Source organism: Mustelus asterias, chromosome 7, assembly GCF_964213995.1.
Source record: "Mustelus asterias chromosome 7, sMusAst1.hap1.1, whole genome shotgun sequence".
NCBI lineage: Eukaryota > Metazoa > Chordata > Chondrichthyes > Carcharhiniformes > Triakidae > Mustelus > Mustelus asterias.
The window spans coordinates 87,147,067-87,172,394 of NC_135807.1; the positions used below are offsets into that span (position 1 = coordinate 87,147,067).

Here is a 25,328-nt window from a genome sequence, read left to right on the forward strand (position 1 = left end):
TGGTCATACACGCCAATTACTGATCGAGGATTGAAATATGACATTCGCAAAAAATATTTTCACCGGCTTTAATTACAATGACAGATTGTTTATTTTAATTTAAACTATGGTTTAAACTCACTGTAACATTAGCTGCGCGCAATTTGATTCCATTCAGTAGGAGTCTCCAGTTTAGTGATTGAAGACCCAATGTCCTCACCGATATCTTCATATTTTCAGTTACAGAAGTTTGGAGAATTTAAGTAAGGGGCATGAATAATATGCCACTGGATTTAAAACTGATCTGTCACATAGCACAGTAGACTGAAAATGGATTTGCTCATGTTGTTGCTAAAACGCAATGTACACTGTAAGCGTTGTCAAATGGCGAACTGTTAGACCTTTAGTTCAAATTGTACGTGCCTCCCAGTGAATAAGTAACGCACAAAGAAACACGAAGAAATAACCTTTATTGGAACTGGAGCATCGTTCATTTGAAAGTACGTCAACGCGTTTAATCTAGTTTGTTACAGTTGGAGACATGCTTTCATGGGAAGCCTGTACACAAATGAAATATCCAATTCGTTTAGCACAAACTTTTACATATCAGGAGGATTAAATTGTGCCAGGATCCAATTGTAAGTAATTAGGGGGATACGAATGTTTTGATGTTATTTTCCTTCCTTCCCTGCAGCATGTTAAAAATGTGAGAGAGCTCTCGGATGGGGAGACAGCACGGCGTCCTACGTCCATTCTTTAACACCGCTATCAGGGGAGAACACACACACACAGCTTGTTCTGTTTAGTCCAGTCACCTCATCACTCTTCTTGCTGACCGCGGCAGCACAACAATCTCTACAGCCCCGTGGAAGCAGCAGCCCCGTCCTCAAGTTGTAGGAAAGGGCCAGACACTAAAGCTAGTATGAAATTCTCGGCCTTTCTCTCCTGCGCAAAAATAAGCAGCGACCCCTTCACAGCTGGACGATTCAACCCATCAGAATTAGATTGAACAAGATACATCGCCCGGCAAAAAAAACAATTACAGCCCCATTGTTCAAGGTAATACAATCAATTGCTCTTTGTATGATATCACTCTTTACAAGATCAAGCAGACTTCTTCAGCACGAACAGTGTGAATCCAATTAAACACTCTGACCCAGTTTAGAAACCAAATTAGCCAGATTAAGTTTTATAAGAAATCATTCTTCGTGACGATCGCAAACTATAAGGATATTTGCGTATAGTTACACATACCAAGGTGTATTCATACTTGAATCCGACTCATGCTTTAGAGAGACAGTCGCTGTGAATGCAAACCGAATTAGTACACAACATACCATCGGTCAAGTGCACTGAAAATCCATTTAACACCAATTGTCTGGTCGCATTACAAGCTCCACACCAGTCTGTGAGTGTATGCACATTTACGCATACAGCTTTAAATATACTAGATTGATGTAACTATTTCTACCTGGTCCCAATATTATACATTAACTTGAATACTGACAATAAAACCCTAAGACCTTTTTTTCCTGATCACCCTAGTCTGGTAGTGTTTGCGATGTTGAAAAAGTAACATAAAAGTTACTTCTAAAAACTTCAAAAACCTAGTCATTGCTGATGACTGCTCCACACACAAAGCAACCAGACCGTAACACCCGCAAGATGTGACTTATATTCACCCTGGAGCCACAAGATTATCCCGCAATTTCAATCAAAGCCACTCAACCACCGACGTTATTATTTTGGCGAATTACTTATTTCAATTTGCACTTTGTTCAACGTCCAGTTTGTGAAATGAACCCCGCCAGTAAATTATCACTTACTGTGTGAGTCTTCAAAGAAGGATCCCCCGATAAAGCAATGGAAAGGTGTCAGGCCCCCCGACGCCGAGATGCTTTAACTAAAACCATTACAAATGGTTCGAATGCAGTCGCAGACAAATTAACAGGGCAGACCACTGATTAATAAGAACTTCTTATGCAACAAACGGCAGATACAGAAAGATTTGTAACTCCCTCGAAGGACTGGACGTAAGGATTTTTCAAAACTGATAACGACCTCAAAAGCAGGTCTCGGAAAGCGACTGTTGCATAATTGTAGCCGCGATACAAACCACTTAAGTGTCGGAATAAAAATGCTCACATTCGCAGTGATATGGTGGTGCTTGAATATCGATATTTCTGATAGTGTGTAACGACAGTATCGATCGGGTTTTTTTGTGTGGGATAGACCAGTGGGATATGGAGATAGCCGCATTGTTGCTTTTTAATAAGCTCGGAGTAAGACTGAGAACTCGAAGTGGGGGAATCGACTTCTGAAAGATGGAAATCAAACTGATTTGCCGTTTTGGGATTCTGTATAAAGGTGAATGCATTGCCACAGTATAATATCCTGCTGCTTTCTAACAAGTGGTAAGAATGAAAGGATCTGAGTGTCATCGACTGATTGAAATAATCATTGGATCTTTTAAAAAATAATTTGATTCACTTGTCCACAGCTGCTGCGTGCAGTGGGACCTACACAATTGTTTACAAAAGTAAAATACTTGGATAATCCCATTTCAACAGAAACCTTGCCTCGTGAAGCCTTTGTTGAAGTTATGTGTGTGTGTGTATTTCCTGGGTGTTTTCTTTAACTCCGAATTTACACATTTTCCTATACCCAATCCAGCTCGAGGTCTCTGTAAACCCCGGCTTGGCCGAAGATTGATGAGAGAAATGTGAATGTTGAACTGCACACCTGACCTCAGGGCAACCAAGTTATTTTAACCGCGCAACACTTTTCCCTTACTCCCTGCGGTGGGGCCGCTTCATCCACTAATGGCAGCAAAGCTCCAGGGGCAAACTAGCGGCGAGGTTAGTGCCCAGGTAATGTTGCATAATATGTATCTGGAAATGTATTAGCCTCGGGCTGTTAGAAAAAAACCCGCTGAAATGAGACAGGTGCAGTGAATATTTACCACCACAGAACTGGCTGTCCTAAAACAAAACTCCAGCATTTTGTTGAACACGCGATTAATTATTAAATGCACACGAGTTTTAAGTCGGTGCCACATTTTTCACCCGGAAAGCAGTCTCTAATATGCTTTTCAGAGCGGAGTTCAAAGATTCGCCTGTTCTTTTCTCCACTCAATCATTTTCTATATATATATATATCTCTCCCTCTTTCTATCTGTCTCTGATTCCTCCAGTCTTCCCGTCTCTACCTCTCTGTGTGACTGGCGATAGAAAGGAGACGTGTGGAGAAGTTTGGAGTCTTGCTGGTGGGTGAGTTTTTTTTTGCTGGGGTCATGGTGTATGTTCGAGCTGGCACGGCTGTGGAGGCGCTGCAGAGTCTGTGTTTAGTCAGCACTGTGCAAATCCAATCAGGATCTCCAGTTTAGCAGTGAATTGTGTTCAGGGAGCTGCCTCCTCTCAAATAGCCCGGTAGAGAGCAGAGAGACGCACTCTACCACCCAGCACCTAGACACACTGCTCTTAAGGCATATTGGACTTCTACAAACATCTAACTGATGGCAAACCACCATTAGGTCGGCACCTTTCTCTTCACACTCTTTTCAGATGCTGTACGGTCTGGTTCAAGTGTAAAATGACGGCTGTGATAGTACTTGGATGTATTGTGGTTATTTATCGTGCGTTTCGTTCTTATCTGTTATAGTTCTTATCTCGGAGTTATCTTACTCGAGTCTGGCGTAACTAAGACATATTACTTACTGTTCGTTTTGGGCCTATCTCTATCGATGTGTGGTTTCTGTAATTTCTGACGAACTTATCTTTGGAAACCTCAGCGCTTTCGCTACTGCGGAGCACTCATTGGTTTCGAGTTTGCTAGTTGCCGAGTTTTGTCTCGGGTCAGTTCCGTCGAGGTCCCGAGTTGTTAGCAGGGACTTATAAGGACGGGTCACGCCGCTTGAATGCAGTTGCCTGCTTTAATAAACATTTTAGACATTTATACATCCAAATAACGCCGCGGTGGGAGCAAGGGCGTAAGCAGAGGGACGAGGTGGCAGCATGTTCCGTCACACGCCAGCCTTGTGGACTTGGTTAGGAAGGAATGCGAATGATTTTGTAAAGCTCCGATTTAAAGGCAGACTTTGCCGTGGTTTAGACTGGGACGGTGTAAAGCTCAATGCATGTAAATCAGGTGGGTAAAACCTGCTGAGGATGAATGGAAAAGTCAGTGTTGAAATGAGTCGCTATTTGGTACGTCCTCTCTCTTTCCTCCTGACCTTTCCGGCACCCCCAATGTCGAAGCCGATGTTAAAGATGTTGATTTTTCAGCCCTAGCGAGAATCCAGGACCCTCGGTTGTGATTTTTTTTTTGCGGACCACGCTGCAGCTTGTTAAAGAGTGATGATATTAGATATCTAATGTAACGTTAATAAATGCAGAATCCCACGCTGTTTGGGAGATCAACACAATCGGAGCCAAGCGCAACATGTAAAATGGCACTGCCTGCTTTCCTCGGTAATTGTGGAGAAGCACCACTTGCTTCTGGCCCAGGGATATGTGATGATGTGGAGATGTGTTATGTGCCACCGATGCGCCTTAAAACCACTTGTCTTGTTTCAAACCCGGGAGCGTAATCTGTCATTTCTGATCTCAAACGGGAACTTCCGCACTTTCTAATAAGCAGCCTGTTGTTTTGGTTGATATTTGACGCCTGTTCTGAATGCTCTTCGTGTCGGGATTGAGTTGAAAACGGCCCTTAGTAACCAGTTCATGGTCATAATCACTTGGAGAAATAATCGATTTAGAGGGAAAATGAGCGCCAATGAAGGGATGGTCCAAAGAGAAACACTTTGGGATCTTTAGGCTTCATCAGTCTCCACAGAAAGGTAGTGAAGGGACCTTCAATATATTTTAGAAATTGCTAGGTCAATCAATGATTCTTCAATTCTAACCGTTTTATCAAATTAAATTGTGTTGAGAAAGGACAGATACGCCAAGTTGCTGGGACGTTTGTTTTTAGAAGATATTTACGTGTCTGATAGCATTGTTCCTTTGGTCTGCTGGCGACGGTATGATAATAGGGAGACTTGAGTTAATTGAATTAACTAACTGGAGAATGACTTGTCTTGCTGTGTGTGTTTTTCTAACCCCCTCCCCCCTCACTGTTATTGATTCTTTACACTTACTGTGTATTTCTTTCGGGCTCACCTCCAGGATCCCACTTTGGCGTTTGGATTACTCAGAACCTGGATGGACCTGAATGAACCCGACTGGTCAAACGTGGCAAAGCATCTCGCGTCAAACGGGCTGAGCTCGCCGGCGGAGCAGCCTTACCTCAAGTTTGCTGGCGGTCGCCACCACAGTGAGGGCAGCCCGGCATCGGAAGAGGGCTTGAGGCTCGCGGGCTCCTCGGTTACCAACCTGGACACTGAGAGGAGCCACCACCTTGTGCAGGGGAGGCCGGTGGACGCCTACGTCCCCTTTGGCCACGGCTCGGAAGAGCTCGCAACTTTTATCACGGATCTGGATCAAACGGGCAAACTGTTTCTGTCCCGGGGGATAAAGAGGGAATTCGTGACACATCCAGCTGTTGAAATGTACCAGGGTTTGCCTGTGGCAGCTGCCCAGGGTCCGAGTAGCTACTCTCACGATGTTCCCAACAACTTCATGCACTCCAGCACCAGCTCTCCTGTCTATGTTCCCACCACCAGGGTTAGCTCCATGATCCAGAGTATCCCTTACCTCCAGGGCAGCGGAGCCAGCCAGCAGAGTCACCCCGTTACTAACCACTCGGCCTGGACACAGCCTGCCACTGAGAGCTCCAGCTATAGCTCCAGCAGCCCTCACCACATGGTCTCCAGCAGATTCTCTTTCTCCCCGAGCCCACCGATCTCGAACGGAGCTGCTCGAGATTCTGGCTACACTAACAGTCTCAATATGAACGGCAGAGATCAGTACGCCAGCCCCTTGGCCAGGCCACTTAATGGATCTTACCCCAGCCCTTACACTTCTTACGTTGGGCCACAGTTGACTTCGGCTTGGACAGCAGCAGGAGCTTTCGAAAATTCAATGCTGCACAGTTTGCAGAGCAGACCCACGGCTCTACCTGTCCGGGGACCCAATGGAGGTGAGTCAAGTCTCTCAATTTTTGCAAACGAGCCGTGTTGTTATTTTTCTCTTGTAGCCGGCAGTTCCTTAAGGCAATCACCCCATCTTGCATCCACGCATATTTACCGCCTAAAATTATATTCGTGTACTTTCATAGAATCATTGAATCCTTGCGGTGCAGAAGGAGGACACTTTGATTTGAAAAACCTTGTAAATGTTACAGTTTGGCGTGTCACGCTTACCTGTAAAAGCGGGCAGTTTCTATCGTGAAGATACCAGTCCTCCCAATACATTCTCGAGTTTGACTGAAATTTCTAGCTTTATTTACTAGCAATGTATAGCATTGAACTGAAGTCTTTCTTTGAATTATTATGTTAACACTGACTATTCCAGTCGAAAGCGCCAAACTCAGGCGTTCCACAATATGTCAATTCAGTCAATATTAGATCAACAGTAAACTGTTATGAACGCGAAAAGCTAGGTGAAAGAAGAATCAATATGTGACGGATATAATCACATCTTTAGAAAGCTAAGATTAGTTAATTTGCTATGTATTGGTGCAGCGAGAATGAGTTTATTCCAATCGCATAAACCATTAACCTAACCGAACAGTTATAAACCGTTAAATATGTCAAACCTCTCTGACATAAAAGTACATTAAAGGGACAAGTCGAAGGTAGAAGATTTCGCTAAATGTAAGTCATAGAATAGAAAGGGGAGTGTCGTCAGACTCATGAACATTGAAATACGCAACTAGCAAACGTACAGAAACTTCTAGCCCCCGAGTCAGCATATTCCATTGAAATGGCGAAACCACATGCCAAGCAATAAGATCCTGTCAATTCATGTTATCCAAATACACCACGTACCACCGTGCTGTATATATCCAACAGGACCTGCTTTCTTTCTGGTAGATTCACATTGACATTTTTTTCCATTTTCCAACTCCCATTCGCGTATATTTAGAACGAAAGATTTTCGCTATTTTAACTGCAGTGCATTTGAATGGTTAAACGGGCAAGTTACTAAGTCATGTGACGCAGTGTAACAATGTAACGGTTTGCAAACGCTAAAAAAAAATGCATATTTTAGTAAGCAAAAGAACAGATTTATACAATGGATGGTAGTTCTTGGATCCGGTAACCGCTGAAATGCCTGTGCAATGATACTTTTCCATTGTATCAGATTCTGGAATTAACACGAAATTAAACTGCAATATCTTTGGGTTTTGTAAATATACACGTGTTGATGGCCTAAAAATTGCACCCCATTTGCCAAAGATAACAAGTGCCCACATGAAGTAGTTTGTACCTGAAACGGTGGCTGACACACATGTGTATACTACACACCTATAATTTCGAAATCCATGTTGTAGTCTACTACATTGTCGCAAAATAATTCGGAAGATATGTTGTTCGTTAACTTTTGGGGCTTTTAACAGTTTTGTTTTTCATTTCTTTGCACGAACGCGTGGAATTCTAAACTCAAAACAAAGTTGGAACTGCGAATCCCCCCATGGTAATTTGCAAATAATTGTGAAAAAATATTGTAAGCACTGGGCAGTCTTGTTAAATGAAGTCCTAAACGTGGAGGGGGGGGGGGGGGGGAGGTGGTGCTGGAGATGGATTTTCTGGGCCATATTCTCGCTTTTGAGAATGGGAGACGGTAAGATTCGAATAGGAACATTAATTCTCAAGGATGGGGATGCGAAATCACATTATCAAAAGTAAACACGTAAGCGACGTCGAATGTCGAAGCCAATGCTAATTGATCGGGAATGTTTCTAAAATTATTTTTAAAATAACTATGACACTAAAACGAATAGAAATTCCACCCCATTTGCCAAAGATAACAGCCAGTCGATAAAGGTACATAAACGTCGGAACTTTGACTTACGCCAGATAACAAACCCTGAAGCAGAGTATGCAATCTTAATGTGATCATTTCTTTGAATTTGTAATGTCAAAAACGAAGGAGCAAGTCCAAAGGCCTTTTTTGGTCCCGAGGATTGTATTTTGAAAGTAGCAATTTTCTTTTCCTGAATCCCTTTCATTGGTCCACATTTAAAAACTGATCTGATGCAAGGACCCTCTTGAGTTTGCGTAACATTTTCTTTCCGAACATATTTAGTTAATATATCCTTTATTTAACGTGAATAGTGATAGTTCTATAACAGAAAAAAAAGCCAGGGGAAAGGTGTCGAAAAAGAAGATATAGAGAGAAATGATTCCGTTTAGAATTAGAAATAATAAGGAAGGTCTCCTTAAAAAAAAGCTCTCTCCAGCTTCGAATGATTTTGCCACTTTGTAAGGTCTTTTTTGTTGTGTTTATTATGATTTTCTTTTGCACTTTAGGGCACAGTACTTTTAAAATTAATAGTCCATCGATCTGAATTCAAAATTCAAAGTAGCCGGTAGTGGGGAAGGAGGGGCTTTGCACTCAGTCAGATTCTGACAAATTGGCGCAAAAAACATCAAGAATTCTTCAAAAATAAGAATAGGTGGAGCTCAGTGCTGTCATCTTCCCGCGACCAGTGGTCAATCCCACATTCCTGACCACCCCGGCCAAAGAATGACATCCTGAGGCATACAAAGGGTTAAAGCTTGTTCACAGCCCCACCACCTCCCCCCTCCCAGGTTTAACCACAAATCATAGAGTAAAGTTTCATTTCTTCCACATTAGTGATATTATCTTGTCTGGCCAGATTTTAAAAGCTGAAATGACTTTTAGAAGACAATAACAACGGTTTCCAACAAAGACAGATCTTTCACACCAATCGCGGTGACTACATGCGGACTCAGAAGTGTTTGGGTTTAGACATGTGTAAAGATTTGGAGCGTTTGCAGTTCGCATATTATATATAATATATGTATTACATATTATTATAATACATACTATATATAATTGTTCCTTTGATGCCCCGCAATGGATAAGCGCCAGTGTATTTTCCAAATGCTCTCTGTGTATTGAAAGTCCGCTGTTTTCATTGTAAAGAAGATCATTTAGGCTGCCTTTCTGATTGTTGATATTTCTGGCCACATCCTTTCCTCTCACCCCCCCAACTTCTTTTTGCACAAAATCACAGGAACAAACCAGCTGCAGCCAGATGCATGTAGATCACAGATCTGTATGGACACAGTTGGCATTCCCAGCTGAGTCCGAATCAAGCAAAATAAATATTACTCGTTCAACCAGTTGACAGTTGAAAATGTTTGAATACTTGATCAGATTGACATCTTCCCATCAGAAGTTCCCGGTTACCAAGTCATTTTAAAGTTCACACTTACTATCGAAACAATTCTTATTTTGTGAAATCCAGTCTCTCCGACTGCCATGGTTAGACCAACTAAATCGACAAAAATGACAACTCTTTTCTGAAACTGAAATGGTAACATCCCGCGATAGATGGATCTAGCTATTTTTACAGCATAGCACCTTATATGATTGCATGGCTTCTAAAGAGAATCCCTCAGAGATGACGCTTTATACCCTCACATTATCGATCAAGGAGCAGGTTGTGGTACAGAAAGCTGTGAACACTATTATTCACTCATGCTTTGGGAGTACAAAATGGTTCACTTGTGGCAAAACGTTCTCCAAAACTTCAGCCTTGGTTTTGGAGCAATTAAGTTGAAGTGATCGAGGCATAAGATATGGCTTAGTTTACTCCAATTCTGAATAAACGAATTATGAATACTACTATTGAATATGCAATCGGAGCAGTTGGAATGAGGGCGAATTTTCACCCCGGGCTGCGAGTGCCTGCCTAGCGATATGGAAAGTGGGTCCATAAAGGGCGGCATGGTGGTACAGTGGTTAGCACTGTTGCCTCACAGCGCCAGGGAACCGGGTTCAATTCCAACCTCGAGTCACTGTCTGTGTAGAGTTTGCACATTCTCCCCGTGTCTGCATGAGTTTCCTCCGGGTGCTCCTCCCACACTCCAAAGTTGAGCGGGTTAGGTGGATTGGTCGTGCTAAATTGACCCTTCGTGTCAGTGCGACTAGCTAGGGTAAATGCCTGGGATTATGAGGATAGGGCCTGGGTGGGATTGTTGTCGGTGCAGACTCGGTGGGCCGAGTGGCCTCCTTCTGCACTGTAGGATTTCTATGAAAGTTCTATCTGTCATATTCCCTTCATCGAAATTGTCCACTTGTGTCTCCCCAGGTTTTTGTATAATTCTGCCTTATCGGAACCTTTTTTTTTAGATCAATGAAAATGCAACAAAATCATACTTCTCTAATGAGAAACTAAATATATTCTCAAGCGTATTTATGAGACATATTTTACCTCTAGAATATAAATACTGTTGAAAGGTAATTAGTTGGTATCAAAAATGACAATTGCAACACAGATGACACACTTTCCATTTTCTTGTCGGTATTTGAATGTTAAACTAATAATGTTTGATCATTAGATTGGAATAATGTGCCGCAGTGACAAGCTGTTGCTATCTGCCCCTGCTGAACATTGCCAGCCATTTCTGTCGGTTTCAGATCTCCAGCATCCGCAGTATTTCGCCTTTTGTATTCAGAGAACTGTGCAATGGCAATAATCATGTCACATAACAGCCGAGAGGGCTGGAGTAACTAACCATCTCGCAGCATTTGCCAGCTCATCTGGATGCTTTGGAGATCCCCTTCTCATTGTCACGTCTCCTCAGTTAGTTACAATGACAACATTAAATGCAGGGACGAAGGCGCTAAATCAATTAACTTTGAAACAACCCGCAAAATAAACCGCTCAGCTGCGGGAAGCATGGCAACGTGTTTGCAGATAGCGTATGTGTAACCACTGCTGTGAAGGGTATAGAAAGAGGTTGCTCTTTGCTTGCTGTTTATTGTTGCAGCCATCAAACCCAGGAGACAATGGCCTTAGGCAATTATTTGTAGTGTAGACTTGTAGGTTACATCTAAACCTTCTTGAGTACCTCCCAAGGCCTGACTCCTCTCTGCGTTTCGATTGGTCAATTTCGAGAGGGGGGGGGGGGGGGAAGATTTTGAAGGTAAAACATATTTTAGCATAATTCTGGGATGCACTGAAAATGAGCAAGTGATTTTAATGGCACAGTGTCATCGAGTAGCACACTTGTTTCTAAAGAAAGTTACTTTGTTTATGAATGCCAAGAGGATTCCCTGTTGCATTCATCATCGTTATTAACTAGGACAATTGGAGGAAGGTCCTGCCGTCTAATCTGATGGTATTATAGCGCTATTGATTTATAACCAGAGGCTGCAGGGCCGTACACTCCCATGTGGACTGAAGAAAGCGCGGAAAACGCGTGTTCTTTAGTTTGGAATCAACCAGACAAGATGTGCTTTCCCAACTGTGTGAGGAATATAAGAGCGCACGCTAGTGCTTTACTTCATTTCATACAGAACGACAACATTTTTGATTCGGCATTTAGAAACCTACTGATCATCTGAAGGATCCCAAATCTCTTACTTTGGCAACTAAAACAAAAATTCGAAATGGAAGTCAGACTGAGGGGAAATTTCTGGTTAAATTCATATGGAACCCTTGCTCAGAATCCATGTACGTGCGCCGTATTTACAAGAAAAGTGAAATTATTTTCTGCCTAAATCTGTCAACTTTTTAAAATAGAAAGCCTATGAGTGCGAACACTGTACTTGCCACAAACTGTTACATTTTAAGAGAACTCGCCCTGTGGTGTCATGTCCTCGCTCTTTGATGTATCCGGGTGGTGGTCTATGAAATAATGTAAGAAGTCTCACAACACCAGGTTAAAGTCCATATCTATGAAATAATAGCAGAAGAAATTGCAAACACTCAGCAAGCAGGCAGCACCCGTGTGGGGGGGGGGGGGGAGGGGGGTATCTTATTTCACAATTTCAGCATCTACAGTGTTTCATTTTTCTGGTGTGAATATAGATGTGCAGTAGATCATACAGGGCCCCAAATTTCTGGTATGAATATGGATGTACAATAGATCCTATAGGGCCCTATTTTTCTGGAGTGAATAAAGATGTACAGTAGATCATATAGGGCCCTCTTCGTGGATCAATTGTTATTCCTAAGTGCTTTTGCGGTGCCAATTATTTATGCAAGCGTGTTTCTTTAAAGACGGCTTTTAAATATTTTTAAAACTCCGATTGACGTAAAGGAAGTTTGTAGTCAGCATTGAGCGGCTGCTTTTCACTACAAATCATGGGATAATACCGGAACAACATATTCACAACGAATTGTGGATGCCCGATAAAACAACAAGAAACTGACTGGTTTGTTTAAAAATGATTCGGACAAGTAGAGGGCAATAAACAGCGAACTGGGTCAAACAGGTAGAGACAACAAACACTATTTGGGGCTATTTATATTAGACATGCCTACATTTTGAGACTGCTCTGTTTTGTTTTAGTGGAGAGATGGTGGAAGGATTCCTGGGCTGATTATCAGCCCGTTGAACCGCCTCGTGAATCACTCTTTCCCCAGCCAGCAAAGCCTGGCCTGGGTGGGACTATCTCGCTTAGATATTCAGCGTTTTCTTTGAACGTGCAGGGTGGCAAAATTTTTAAAAATGCCGCATAACTGCGGAGTCAGGACCTGGATACAGAGCAACAGTTGAGCGATCACCGCTAGTATGCCATTTGAAAGTGCTGGGACTTGGTATTAATCCAATCAGGGGGGAGGTCACGATTTAAAAATGCCCTAGCGTCCCTTTCAGCAACAAGCATGGCCACCCATCGGGGAAATCTAAGATATAACTCTCCTCGCAATTGCACCTATTGGATACTTCCAGTAGATTCCTCTAAAATTCCTCTGGAAACTAACGAGAGAAAATCAAGAGGAGTGAGGAATTTCAGGCGGATGTGTTCACCTGTTTGTAAATGAACAGAGCATTAATCGTAGAGCACGACTATTTTCTTAACAAAGCTGTTTTTTCAGACAAACAGTTAAAGGTACTATTTGTTTCTAAGCAGCCAGGTCACTTTTACCCAAATACTTGCAACCCCTCTCATTTCTTGGGACGGATTCTGAGGCAATTTGAATAACTGCGCTGTAAACAAGATAAGTGGGGAGAGTCGAGAATTTGACGTTGAACTATCCATTGTATCTCCCTTTCAAATAGCGAGCAAGTTTAAACCATGAAAACACATTTAAATGTTTAAAATTTAAACTTGTACAAAATGTATATAGGACAAATGATAGAAAATAGGACCCTGATTCTAGTAAAGCTTTTATAGTTCAATCCAAATCCTTCACAAAGTCTGGTAGCACTGAAGAGGATATGGATATTGATTCAGTAGAACCTTGCTATATGATACAGTATTTCTGTGCGGTGAATTCTTTCAATAATGTGAATTTGTTCATGTTTATGTGTGTGGATGACAGAACTGTTGGACGAACTGTCTGAAGCCCGGGAGTGTGTCAACTGCGGCTCCATGTCCACTCCCTTGTGGCGGCGCGACGGCACCGGGCATTACTTGTGCAACGCCTGCGGTCTGTACCATAAGATGAACGGACTCAGCCGACCTCTTATCAAACCTCAGAAGAGAATGGTAAGCGACTTATGTCACCCCGTCAGTGCACTCCAGCTACAGCAGATACGACCGATAAAGTGTGGAAGATAACCTGCTGTGAGGCAGCAATACCTCCACAGAATATGGAGTAAAAATAACTTAATCAGGGGAAAACATATAGCCTACCCCACTTTTGACTTTGGAATTTGCTGTGGAATGGCCCACTAGACTGTCTCATGTTAGATTTAATGTTAGGTTAGGAACATTGGCCATGCTAAATTCTCCCTCAGTGTACCCCAACAGGCGCTGGAGTGCGGCAACTATGGGATTTTCACAGTATCGTCATTGTAGTGTTAATGTAAGCCTACTTGTGACATTGATAAATACACTTCAAAAAACTTGAAAAACTTTAAACCTTAATGATTTGCACCCGATTATTTGCAGAATCCAGTTGTGATTGTGAAATACACCATCTCCAATCATTATTGTATTACTCTCAACCTTGCCGTTCAGTTTATCAATTAGGGTCTCCCCTATAACTCACATAGTTTAAATCCCAGTATTCTTTACGGCCACATCTTAAAACATGGCTTAAGTAATAATAAACTGAAACATCTGAAGTGTAGTCATCCCATGAATGTTTTCTCTGATTTGCTGATTTTTATTCTTTCTAAAATTCCAATTTGCTCACTAAAGACGCAACACGGAAGGAATGTTGGATTATTCCCTATGGGAAAACTGCAAATCTAAACTAGAAACAATGTTTGTTTGGAATACACAACAGGTCTGTCAGTATCTGTGAAACTGCTTTGAGCAAGTAAGCGCCTGGCTCCCTCGACTTCTAATTCGAGAGAGAAGGGAGACCAGTCACTGCCTCCCTTTAATAATCTAGGCTAAGCAGCCTAAGCATCCGATATTAATCATATATTTTTTTAAAATTTGAATTAATTTCTGCCACACTGTAACCAAGAGGAATACAAAGTTAGCACATTGTTCTGCCGCTGATGCTGTTAAATACGTCTGCCACAATGTGACGAAAATTAGCATTGGTGAGCGGCATGGTGTTAAATAAATCAACGCACAGTCGGTGGATTCGACAAGTCCAAACAAACCGCCGAGATTCCATCTGATCACACCTTAATTTCACCCATTCTCCGTGTTAACAGCGAGAAACCTTTTTAAAAGAGTGTTAATTAGCTTTGAAAAACAATTGCCCCCCGCCCCCTCTCCAAATGACGCTCCTTTTTAATTGTATTAACACAAAAAAAACAACTTTAAAGCCTTCTAAATCTGGGGGAGGACTGTTAATATCTTCAGCCACTTAATTTGATGAGACAAATGGACGCAGTGGAATTGAGATAAGGCGACAGGGAATACTATTGTGTCTGAATTGATAGGGATGACGTAGCCTCTGTGGAGACACAGGGAAGGTTCGAAGTCAAGAAACTAAACCAGACCTTTTTGCCCAGGAAATAGATTCTTGGATTCCCTACTGTGCAGAAGAGGCCATTCGGCCCATCGAGTCTGCAGGACTCTCTGACCAAACATTTTAACCAGGCCCTCCCCTGTCTTATCCCTGTAATTCCACACATTCTGTGGAGATGCCGGGAAACAATCACACATTCACCATGGCTAATCCCATCTAACCTACACATTTTGGGACACTAAGAGGCAATTTAGCATGGACAATCAACCTAACCTGTATATCTTTGGATTGTGGGAGGAAATTGGAACACCCGGAGTAAACCCTTGCAGACACAGGGAGAATGTGCAAACTCCACACAGTCACCCAAAGTTGAAATTGAACCCGGGTTCCTGGCGCTGTGAGGCAGCAGTGCTAACCACTGTGTCACCGTGCTGTGAACGGACAGCAGTCATTTTCCACGATTAGGGTTAGAGTTTGCATTAAGACTCCAGAGAAATATGTTGCTCTGATGCACTTCTGCAATACCATGGTTTTTAAAAAAGATCTTTATTGCAAGATAAATCGCAGTTTGGATGTAAAAGGTAACGCGTGCCGATAATTAAAAAAAGAGAATTTTAAAATGTTGAAACTGTGTACAATCAAACGTCAACCCATCCCATTCTTCAGAAATAAACTTTGAACTTCCACCCTGGCACCCTATAGATTTTCCAGTTAATGATGCTGGTGAGATGATGCAATTCAGAAGTTGGGGCTGGGGGGTGAGGGATAAGGGCGTGGACATTCCTACCAGTTTAATCATCTACCATAGTCTCTAGCTAGCAAACGGAAATCAAAGATAACCTGGACTCCCAATTGCAAACTGTAAATGTATGAATTCTTCCGACCTTCCTGGCCACTGAAGGATGGATGATGAGTCCAGTAAGGCACTGATCTTTTAGTATGATCTCCCATTAGAGTCAGGAAATAGTAAACCACCATTCACACTCCACAACTGGCCCTTCATTGCATGTGTTCAATTTTAATTCCCCAACAGATCGAGTCTAGTGGTTTGGAGATTTATAGCAGTTGGGAATTTGAACAAAAAGGCGACTTGAAAAGCATGGTGCCCCGAGTAGAAGGAATAAAACTGCTTGCGCCATCTATTCAATGTGGCTGAAGTTGCTGAAACATGTTTCTGTAATTGCTCTTTTTGTTGTCGATGTTGTATAGTAAGATTCAACTATATCTGGATGTTTTTATTCTGGATATCCCGCATTGACTAATCTGATAATGCATAAAATAACCACAGAATCACAGAATACTACAGTGCAGAAGATGCCCTTTGGCCCATTGAGTCTGCACCGATGCATGAAATGCCCTGACCTGCCCACCTAATCCCACTTGCCAGCACTTGGTCTTGAATGTTATGGCGTGCAATGTACTCTTCCAGGTACTTTTTCAAAGATGTGAGGCATCCCGCCTCCACCACCCTCTCAGGCAGTGCATTCCAGACCGTCACCACCCTCTGAGTAAAAACGTTTTTCCTCAAATTCCCCCTAAACCTCCCACCCCTCACTTTTAACTTGTGTCCCCTTGAAACTGACCCTTCAACTAAGGGGAACAGCTGCTCCCTACCAACCCCGTCCATGACCCTCATAATCCTCGACACCTCAATCAGGTCGCCCCTCCGTCTTCTCTGCTCCAACGAAAACAACCCAAGCCTATCCAACCTCTCTTCATAACTTAAAAGTTCCATCCAAGGCAGTATCCTGGTGAATCTCCTCTGCACCCCCTCCAGTGCATTCACGCTCTTCCTATAATGTGGCCTATAACCAGCACATTCTTTACTTTCACCTGCAGCTGTTTCATCTCTCCTACACCATATACTGTAGAATTCATTTTAGCTTAACAATGACCATACTTTGCAGCATCTGAACCATTCTTAGGTGCGCACCTACTGCTATGGGCTGCACTCCTACAGCAGCAGTGCTCCCAGACGAATAGGTGCTCAGGGAAAGTGATCTCCAGCAGCACATTTATAAGTCTTCATTCAATGTACACTCTGGCCGTACATCACATTGAGTTCAGCCATCAAGAGGGCTGCTTCACATGTGTGGCAATCTAATGTGTACCTGCATATAATCTAATGTGGAGCATGAAGACTTTTTCAAATTAGTGTTGAACTGGACCACACTTAAGTCCAAAATGTGAGGTCACCGATCAAAAGTGGTCTGGTGCCTTTTAGCTAAATGATTTTGGGAGTTGGATTGGAATGAGTAAATATTGTTTTTGAAGTGGTCACACCACAGCATATCTCTAAAGGCTGGCTTCAAACAACCCTCAGGTCAAGCGTGTTGTTAAACACATTGATAGGGTTTCACTAACTTGTCCTGTTGCTGGTCCAGTTGGGGCAGCCCCATCTCAAGGCAAGAGCGGTGAATTGGATTTTTAAAAATTCACACCCTTCAATCGTATTGTTTTCTACTGCAAATTTCTGGAAATGTGAATTGATAAGGGCAGGGCAACGGCAACAGCCCCTGGTTTATCCTGAACATTGGAGGCCAATGATTTATCCCCTCAACATTTAAGGATAGAGAAATGAACTGAGTGTGTGGCCAGAAAGAAAATGGAGTGAATTGGAGTTGCACACCGAATACAGATAAGCACATAAACAGAGGAAAAGGAGATTAAAAAGAGATAGAAATTTTTTTTAAAAGGAACATATAAAAAATAGGCACAACTGGTGGAAGGGAAGTGACATACTTTTATTATTCTGTTTTCCTGCCTGCAAGCTGGAGTCATAACCATAAATCATACCATAACAGAGTTCTAAGTAATGAATGACCAGGTCTAAAGTCTGGAGTGACATTCATTCATATTTACAAATCTAACTTCCCAATCAAAAGGGGTGTGCGGCAGGGAAGTGTTATATCCCCCAAACTGTTCAATCTGGACACTGAAGCTACCCTTAGAGACATAGGAGATCTGCCAGGTTGCAACGTTTTGGTTTGAACACGAACAACTTGAGATAGGGAGAGCACACTGCACTGATTGCAGAGTCAGAGGAGGCACTAGAGGAAACTAGAGGGGTGGCATGGCGGCACAGTGGTTAGTATTGCTGCCTCATAGCACCAGGGACCCAGGTTCGATTCCCGGCTTGGGTCAGTGTCTGTGTGGAGTTTGCACATTTTCCCTGTGTTGCATGGATTTCCTCAGGGTGCTCCGATTTCCTCTCACAGTCCAAAGATGTGCGGGTTAGGTGCATTGACCATGCTAAATTGCCCCTTAGTGTCCGGGCGACTAACTAGGGTAAATGTATGGGGTTATGGGGATAGGGCCTGGTTGGGATTGTGGTTAGTGCAGACCTGATGGGCCAAATGGCCTCCTTTTGCACTGTAGGATTCTATGATTCTGTCGGATTCTATAAATTGTTTTAAGTGTAAGCAATGAGTGAGGAACATGGATAAAGAATGACTGTGAAGAAGACCAAGACAATAGTGATAAGCAGAGACCTAACGCCAGAAATGAAAATTGAAATAAACCTTCATATCCTATAACAAGTGAAAGGAGGATTAAGATAGCCAAAACCAACTTTGTTAGAATCTTAATATGAAAATAACTGAGCCTGAATCATAGTAAAAGAATGCATAGATAATACTTTGTCATCTATGTTATATGTCTCAGAGACATGGACAACAAAGAGATAATTGATATGCTGAATGCATGTGAGACTTGGGCATATAGAAGGATGTTCTGCATATCCTACATGGAGGGAAAGACTGAGAAAGTGCTGGAAATGGCTGGAGAATAGAGGAAATTAGTGCATAACATCAAAGAGAGGAAGATTTAATACTTGGGTCACATCGTTAGAGCAGATGCTAGACAGAGACAGCTATTAGAGGGGAAGATTAATGGAAAAGCTAGGGGAGGAAAGCAGAGGAGAAAATGGATGAGGGATATAATGGACTGTTTGTAGCTGACTTATGTGGAATATGTAAGGGGCAGCACAGGACAAAGGTGGAGGTACATGGCTGTCAACCTTCTGGGAAGATGATGACACCAATGAATGAACAAAGGAACAAGTCTAGCAATTTCATGATACCAAATGGGGAGGCTCATGGCAAGATGGTAATTTTTTGGTTCTGATGAAATTAATGGGAAAGGAGTACAATTCATCTGGCAATTTGTAGCGAATCATAACTCATGGCTTAGTTATACCTCTCCCCAAAATTACTGCGAGTTATTTTTAGATACCAGATTTATGTGCCATGAATCAGCAATCATTTTTCCTGCAATTTCATTAAAGAAGGAAAGTGGCTTATTTAGCCACATTGGAGCTTTATAAACTGTACTCTAGTATAATGTGCCTGCACGCCAGTTTAACCATAGTCAGTGTGAAAATGAAATAGGGTGAGAATGCCTGTTGGAGGGAGCCCCATAGAATCATATAGTGCAGCAGAGGCCCTTCAGCCCATCAAGTCTGCAATGACACACGAGAAACACTTGACCTCCCACCTAATCCCATTTACCAACACTTGGCCCATAGCCTTGAATGTATGATGTGTCAACTCCTCATCCAGGTACTTTTCTACCTGCCTCCCATCTGCTGTCAATGCCTGATCTTCAATCAGTTAGGTTTTTATGTGCATTCTATGCTGCTGCAATATCAAAAGAATACAACTACTCTGTAGCACAATAATAAAATTCAGCAATGGAAATTTGAGTAAACTTGGTTGGAAATAATCATGAATAATAATCTACGGTGTCATTTTTTCCCTTTCTATAATCTCTGTGCACTTCATTGATGTAAACAATTTTGGGTCTGAAAATATGACTCAGATTAATCATTTACCACCAGTAGAGATTACTTGCAATCTCGAACATGAGGTAAAAGCACTTCATACTGAAGTGAACTTCAAATTAAAAGCTACTAATAATCCCAACTTTCCTAAATTATGAAGTGTTTGACACGATGTATTTCCAATAGAGGGAATGGAAACAAACCATTGCCTATGATTTGCAGCCAATCTCATGAGTGAAATAAAAAGCTTCTAAAATCTTTCCACATGCAGTGTCACATGTATGTGTTGCACAATATATGAATAACTTTTAGAAAAGGTTTCATCCATCTATTTATTACCCCACCTCTTACTCTAAATATGAAACGTTTTCTAAGCTTTGTTCTTGCTTTACTAGATTGCATTTTGTAGTCAATTTCTGAGCAATTTCGGAAGTTCAAAGTAATGATGTTAACTATAAGCAATTAGAATTAACATGACTTTCAATTATTTATGCATCATGATTACAATGGTCTGTTCATTTGTCTCTGATTCTCTTACAGTCTTCGTCCAGACGGATTGGCCTGGCTTGTGCGAACTGTCACACAACGACCACCACTTTGTGGCGCAGGAATGCAGAAGGCGAGCCAGTCTGCAATGCTTGTGGGCTTTACATGAAACTTCATGGGGTACGTTCCTTGCTCCTTCTGCTGGAGACCAATTCCACACGGACACCAAGAGAACTTTGGGAGAAATTTTAATAACTTTCTTCAGACAGAATCAAGTTTTTACGGTTCACCCAAGGATGTGTAAAATGTATAATGATTGCGTTGTATTTGTTAATTTGGTTTAAAATTGGGAACCATATATTTCATACATTAAAAAAATCTGGAATTAAGAATCTACTGTTGACCATGAAAGCATTGCTGATTGTCGGAAAATTCCATCTGGTTCACTAATGTCCTTTAGGGAAGGAAATCTGGCTACATGTGACTCCAGAGCCACAGCACTGTGGTTGACTCTCAACTGCCCTCGGGCAACTAGGGATGGGCAATAAATGCTGATCAGCCAGCGATGCCCATAATAATAATTCATTTATTATTAATTGAATAAAAATAAAAAAAATATTATTGGGCATCAAGGGAAAAAGAAAATCTTTTACCTTGATTCATTTGATTCCTACTGGGTACATCCAAATTTTAGATTCTGTTAGTTAATGTAAGAAAAATAAGCAGTAACTATTTCATTATATGTAACGATGTCATATAGCTATTTTACTAACAAAAACAATGGCCTAAATCTTACTGTCTTCCCCGCCATGGGAACCGTTGCCGGTGGGATGGATAATTTGACGGAGCAGTGAAAGGTCCGTTGATCTCGGGTGGGAATTTCTGGTCCCGTGGTGGACGGACCAGAAAATCCCACCCAATATATTCATTTAAGCACTGTACCGTTTATTGTCTGCTAAAACAAAAATCTCTCAATTTCAAATGGTTGATTATGTTATCTCATAATGAGCCTCAGTTTAAAAACATGTTTCATTCATACCAATAGGTACCACGGCCTCTGGCAATGAAGAAAGAAGGAATCCAGACTCGAAAAAGAAAACCTAAGAATTTAAGCAAGTCCAAAGGCACTTCAAGTGAGTCTGAGATTACCAGTTGAAAGGCTCTTAAAAATAAGTGTAGAATATCATCTTCAACAATATGACTGACTGGCTGACAAAATATTTTACAGGCACAAGCAATACAGTCACAATGACTCCATCTTCATCATCATCTTCTACATCTAATCAGGAGGAGATACCCAGAGTGAAAAGCGGCTCACCCCCTGGACAGACCACAGTTGCAGCCTCAGGGGTAAGTTTCTCATGCAAACCTTGCCTGTTTCTATACTGCACCATGAGCACTGACTACCTTTTTTAGAAGTTATTCTTACTGCCAGAAATGTTAAGTTATATAAACAAAAAGGTTCAATTCTGAGATCCTAATATGCAAGCAAAAGAATATTATTTTGAATCTATTTTCTATGGGCAGAAGGCTTTGTGGCAGAGTTTTGCAAAAGATCTTTGGGGTAGTTTTGATAATTTTTTGATGGGGTAACTATTTCAAATTAATGGCAGTGGCTTTGACTCAGCGAGCCATTCAAATTTGGAGGGTGTACGGAATTGATGAGGGAATTGAACGGAGTACCAAATGAGATAGATAAAAAAATCTGTAAGTGGGTGGAAAGTTACAGGGCAGGATTTTCTGGCCCGTTCTCCCAGTGGGATCTTCTGGTCCCACCGAAGGCAATCCACTGCGATGGCTTCCCAGGCATTGGGATGGGTGAGCCACACAAAACACCATAAACATGGGTGATCTTGAAAATTCCACAGGTGACCAAAAGCGAACCGCTTCCATCACCAGAAAACCCGCACCACAAATTAAATTTAATACAATGTGTGTATTGTAAAACACATTGGAAACAAAAATGGCATCAACAATGAATGGTGTCAAGATAATTAAGGTAAATTTGAAAAAGTGGCTTTGGCAGAATCGACTTTAAGCATTACATAGAATTTACGGTCCAACAAATCTAGCTGGTATTTATTCTCCACATTGGCCACTTTCCATCTTTCTTCATGTCACCCTATTAACATATCTCACCTCATAACATGTTCTATCAATGCGAAGCAGTAATCAGAAATATAGTAGAATGATCATCTTTCATGCTAAATTGGTTGAATGTAAATTGATGGATGTCATGCTGAAACCGTAGACTATCCTGACCCAAAAGCCTTTGTGTAGTATCTGCTGTTTTGGTTGGTCAGGCGTACAGAGAGTAAATACAAGCATCTTGGAATCATCTAAGAGATAGTTGGATGTTGTGATTGGCAGATAATAGGTTTTTCTAAAAACCTTGGCGAGTGGCCTGCCTCATCTGTATTTATCCTGTGATCTTTTGTTCTCCTGATTTCGTACAGTAGCAAGGATAAGAAATCGACTTTTCAGAAAACCACATGGTTTCATAGCATGGCCAAATTGTTCAGCACAAATTTTTGGGACATATAGCATGGCCAAATTGTTCAGCACAAATTTTTGGGACATGTTTGATCTGTAGGAATACGTAGAGAAAGAAATCAGATTAATTTTTCTCCTCTATTAGCTAATCTCTATGTTCTGTTAGTTCACCTCAGAACAGTTAATCACCTTCTTCAGAGAAGGCAAGGTTCAGATTGTCTCTCTCATGCAGACTGCCAAGATTTTTCTTTGGGCAAACACTTAAAGAAAATAAACTTCTTACTTCTTTTGAAGAGTTTCATCTACAATTAAATTTGTGACTGGTAAGAAGGCTTACTACCATTCAAGTGATTTTTTTTTACCTTGAGGAGTGCTGATGAAAATTTTTCTGATAATTGTAATTTTCCATCAAATGCTAATTAAGCGATGTCACTATTTAATTCACCTACTCCAGTCATTGAAAATAAATTAAGCTTTAATTGAACAATTTAAGTCCTGCCTCTCACTAACTGATTCTGTATTTCTCTTTGAAGCCGAACACATTTGTCTGGTTATTTATCGTAGTATGCCAAACCACTAGGCTTTGATGTAATCTAATGCTTTTGCTAATCTTTGTTGACTGGTCCATTTTAGCAGTGCCAACCAAGGAGAAAGCAAAAGCCCAAAAGCAGTGTACTTAAATTTGCAGAGTAGAAGTCGGACTATGCAGGCGTAAATCTTAAGATCTATATCTGAGATTTATGATTCTTCAGATAGGATAGTTGGGGCAGTATGATGCTGATAGACTTGACATCCCTCCCTTATTTGTATGTACATTTTTACAATGATGCTGCCCTCAACATTTTACAAATTTTCAGATGTTTTGCCAATTAAAGAAGAAAAATAATCACAGACAGTAAAAATGGCAAAGTGAACAAAATATTTCTAGATTTTATATGTTTTGATTGCAGAGGCAATTTGCCAAACTTTCCCTTTACTCATTTCTGTCTACTGACTCCAACTTTGCAGGACTATCAACCCTTCCAGCAGCCAATGTGGACTGATGATGAACAGCTCCATGGAGTCAGATAACAGCACATCTCTGAACATAATTTCTTCCCTATCTCCAAGGAAAGGCACATCCTCCAGCAGCCAGTAAAGCTGCCTGTTTATTTTGGATCCATTTAGTTTTATTTAACAAAAAGCTGTAATGAGTACTTTCAGACTACAGATAATCCCGAGGCCAAAAATGTATGCAAAGAAGCAGCTGAGGCATGTTCAATGCTGCAGTCAAGTGTAATCTGACATTACCTAATTTTTCTCAAAACGAGCATTGGTAATGAGCCTCCCACATTACTGTTCAAGTTTGTTCCTGCAACAACTCGAAAGAAATCAAATTATATTTGAAATGACATAGATGGTGAAGATTATTTGATGCAATGCACATTCTGAAAGTTCCCATTGCAGTCATTGGCTTCATACTGGTCAATGTTTTAGAGACAGGGTAACAAGCGGATGTATTCTTCCACATTTTAACAACTGCATTGTACAAAACGAAATGCAATTAGTATTGCAGAAATCAGTATTAAATCAAAATGGTTCAAAATTAAACAAACCTTCTTCTAGCAATGAATGTAAACCTTCTAAGTTAATGGTACTTGTGTAATTTAAAGATGATAGCTAAGTCAGTATCTGCAACTGGATACTTTATTCATTTTCTGTGTTTTAAGAATCATCCGTATAGTCTTTTCGGTAGTTTGGGAAAAGAAACATTATGTTAAGAACAAATTTCCTCTCAGGTAAATTCGTTATTGCATTACATTTTGTAAGTTTTGTAAAAATAAAACACAAAAATATTGCCTGGCTATAGGCTAAATATATGCAAGACGAAATGAAATGCAAACTTTACTACCTATGCGATGAAATGTAAATATTTTTCTGAAACAATTGTCTGAAGATTGTTTGGCTTTGATGATGCAAAGTGTATAAAAAAGACAAACTGGTGTTTAGACCGGTACATGCATTTTTAAAGGTGTATGTCATTGCTTGTATTGTTATTTGTTTCTTGAAAACAGATTAAAAAGTGTCCTTTTTCGAAAATATTATTGGTGTTTACTTTATGCTTCATTGCTCTATAGTCGGTTACAATTTTCAATGAAATGTATAATGATCCAATCAGATTTTTGACAAAAACAAATAAGAACAATTTTTTTTGTGTTTGGGTACTATTAATGGTTAAGTGTCACCAGAATAATTCTTTTATATTTATGCGTCTTTATACCATAGAGAACAGAGAACTTTCTTATTCGATTTTATAGGTATCGCACTCAAATTCAAAGGAGTCAGAATTATATTCTCAGTTTAAATAAAGGGTTTATGTATTGCAGTTCCATCATGCTTAGCAACTGACAGCTTGTTGTACTATGTTTAATGTTTGAACATTATGTTTCATGTGACCTTAGTCTAACGCTTGCTTATTTTGCGTGGGTTGAATATGTTAAGCAGATAATTTTAAAGAAAATGAGAAATATCATAGATGAATGAGTTGGGCTATAATCAAATGCATGTGTTTTCTTGCCAACCACAGTTCATCAACTCTAATGGGTGATAGTATTTGAATTTGAGAGAGGGTGACACATGCTTATCA

General features: G+C 41.0%; 1 protein-coding gene across 4 annotated transcripts; it reads left to right on the top strand.

Annotated features, from left to right (window-relative positions):
- The first annotated feature begins 593 nt into the window (after positions 1 to 593).
- gata6 (GATA binding protein 6) lies at positions 594 to 24,777 on the top strand. 4 transcript variants are annotated; one of them, XM_078216436.1, is made up of 8 exons: positions 594 to 617; positions 2,653 to 2,849; positions 5,148 to 6,060; positions 13,390 to 13,556; positions 20,264 to 20,389; positions 21,255 to 21,342; positions 21,438 to 21,559; positions 23,711 to 24,771. In XM_078216436.1, exons 2-8 carry the CDS (start codon positions 2,802 to 2,804, stop codon positions 23,771 to 23,773), a joined length of 1,527 nt encoding a protein of 508 aa, XP_078072562.1. In that variant the 5' UTR covers positions 594 to 617; positions 2,653 to 2,801; the 3' UTR covers positions 23,774 to 24,771. The 4 variants fall into 4 exon arrangements, with proteins under 4 accessions (XP_078072562.1, XP_078072560.1, XP_078072564.1 ...); XM_078216434.1 differs by lacking the exon at positions 594 to 617 and adding an exon at positions 2,256 to 2,346; XM_078216438.1 differs by lacking the exons at positions 594 to 617; positions 2,653 to 2,849 and adding an exon at positions 3,387 to 3,511 and having other exon boundaries at positions 23,711 to 24,777.
- The last annotated feature ends 551 nt before the right edge of the window (positions 24,778 to 25,328 follow it).

Coding starts and splice junctions, on each gene's coding strand:
- gata6 (XM_078216436.1), top strand. CDS start 2,802: ATGGCAGCAAAGCTCCAGGGGCAAACTAGCGGCGAGGTTAGTGCCCAG. Junction 21,343..21,437: donor CAAGTCCAAAGGCACTTCAA/GTGAGTCTGAGA, acceptor AATATTTTACAG/GCACAAGCAATACAGTCACA. Junction 21,560..23,710: donor CCACAGTTGCAGCCTCAGGG/GTAAGTTTCTCA, acceptor CCAACTTTGCAG/GACTATCAACCCTTCCAGCA.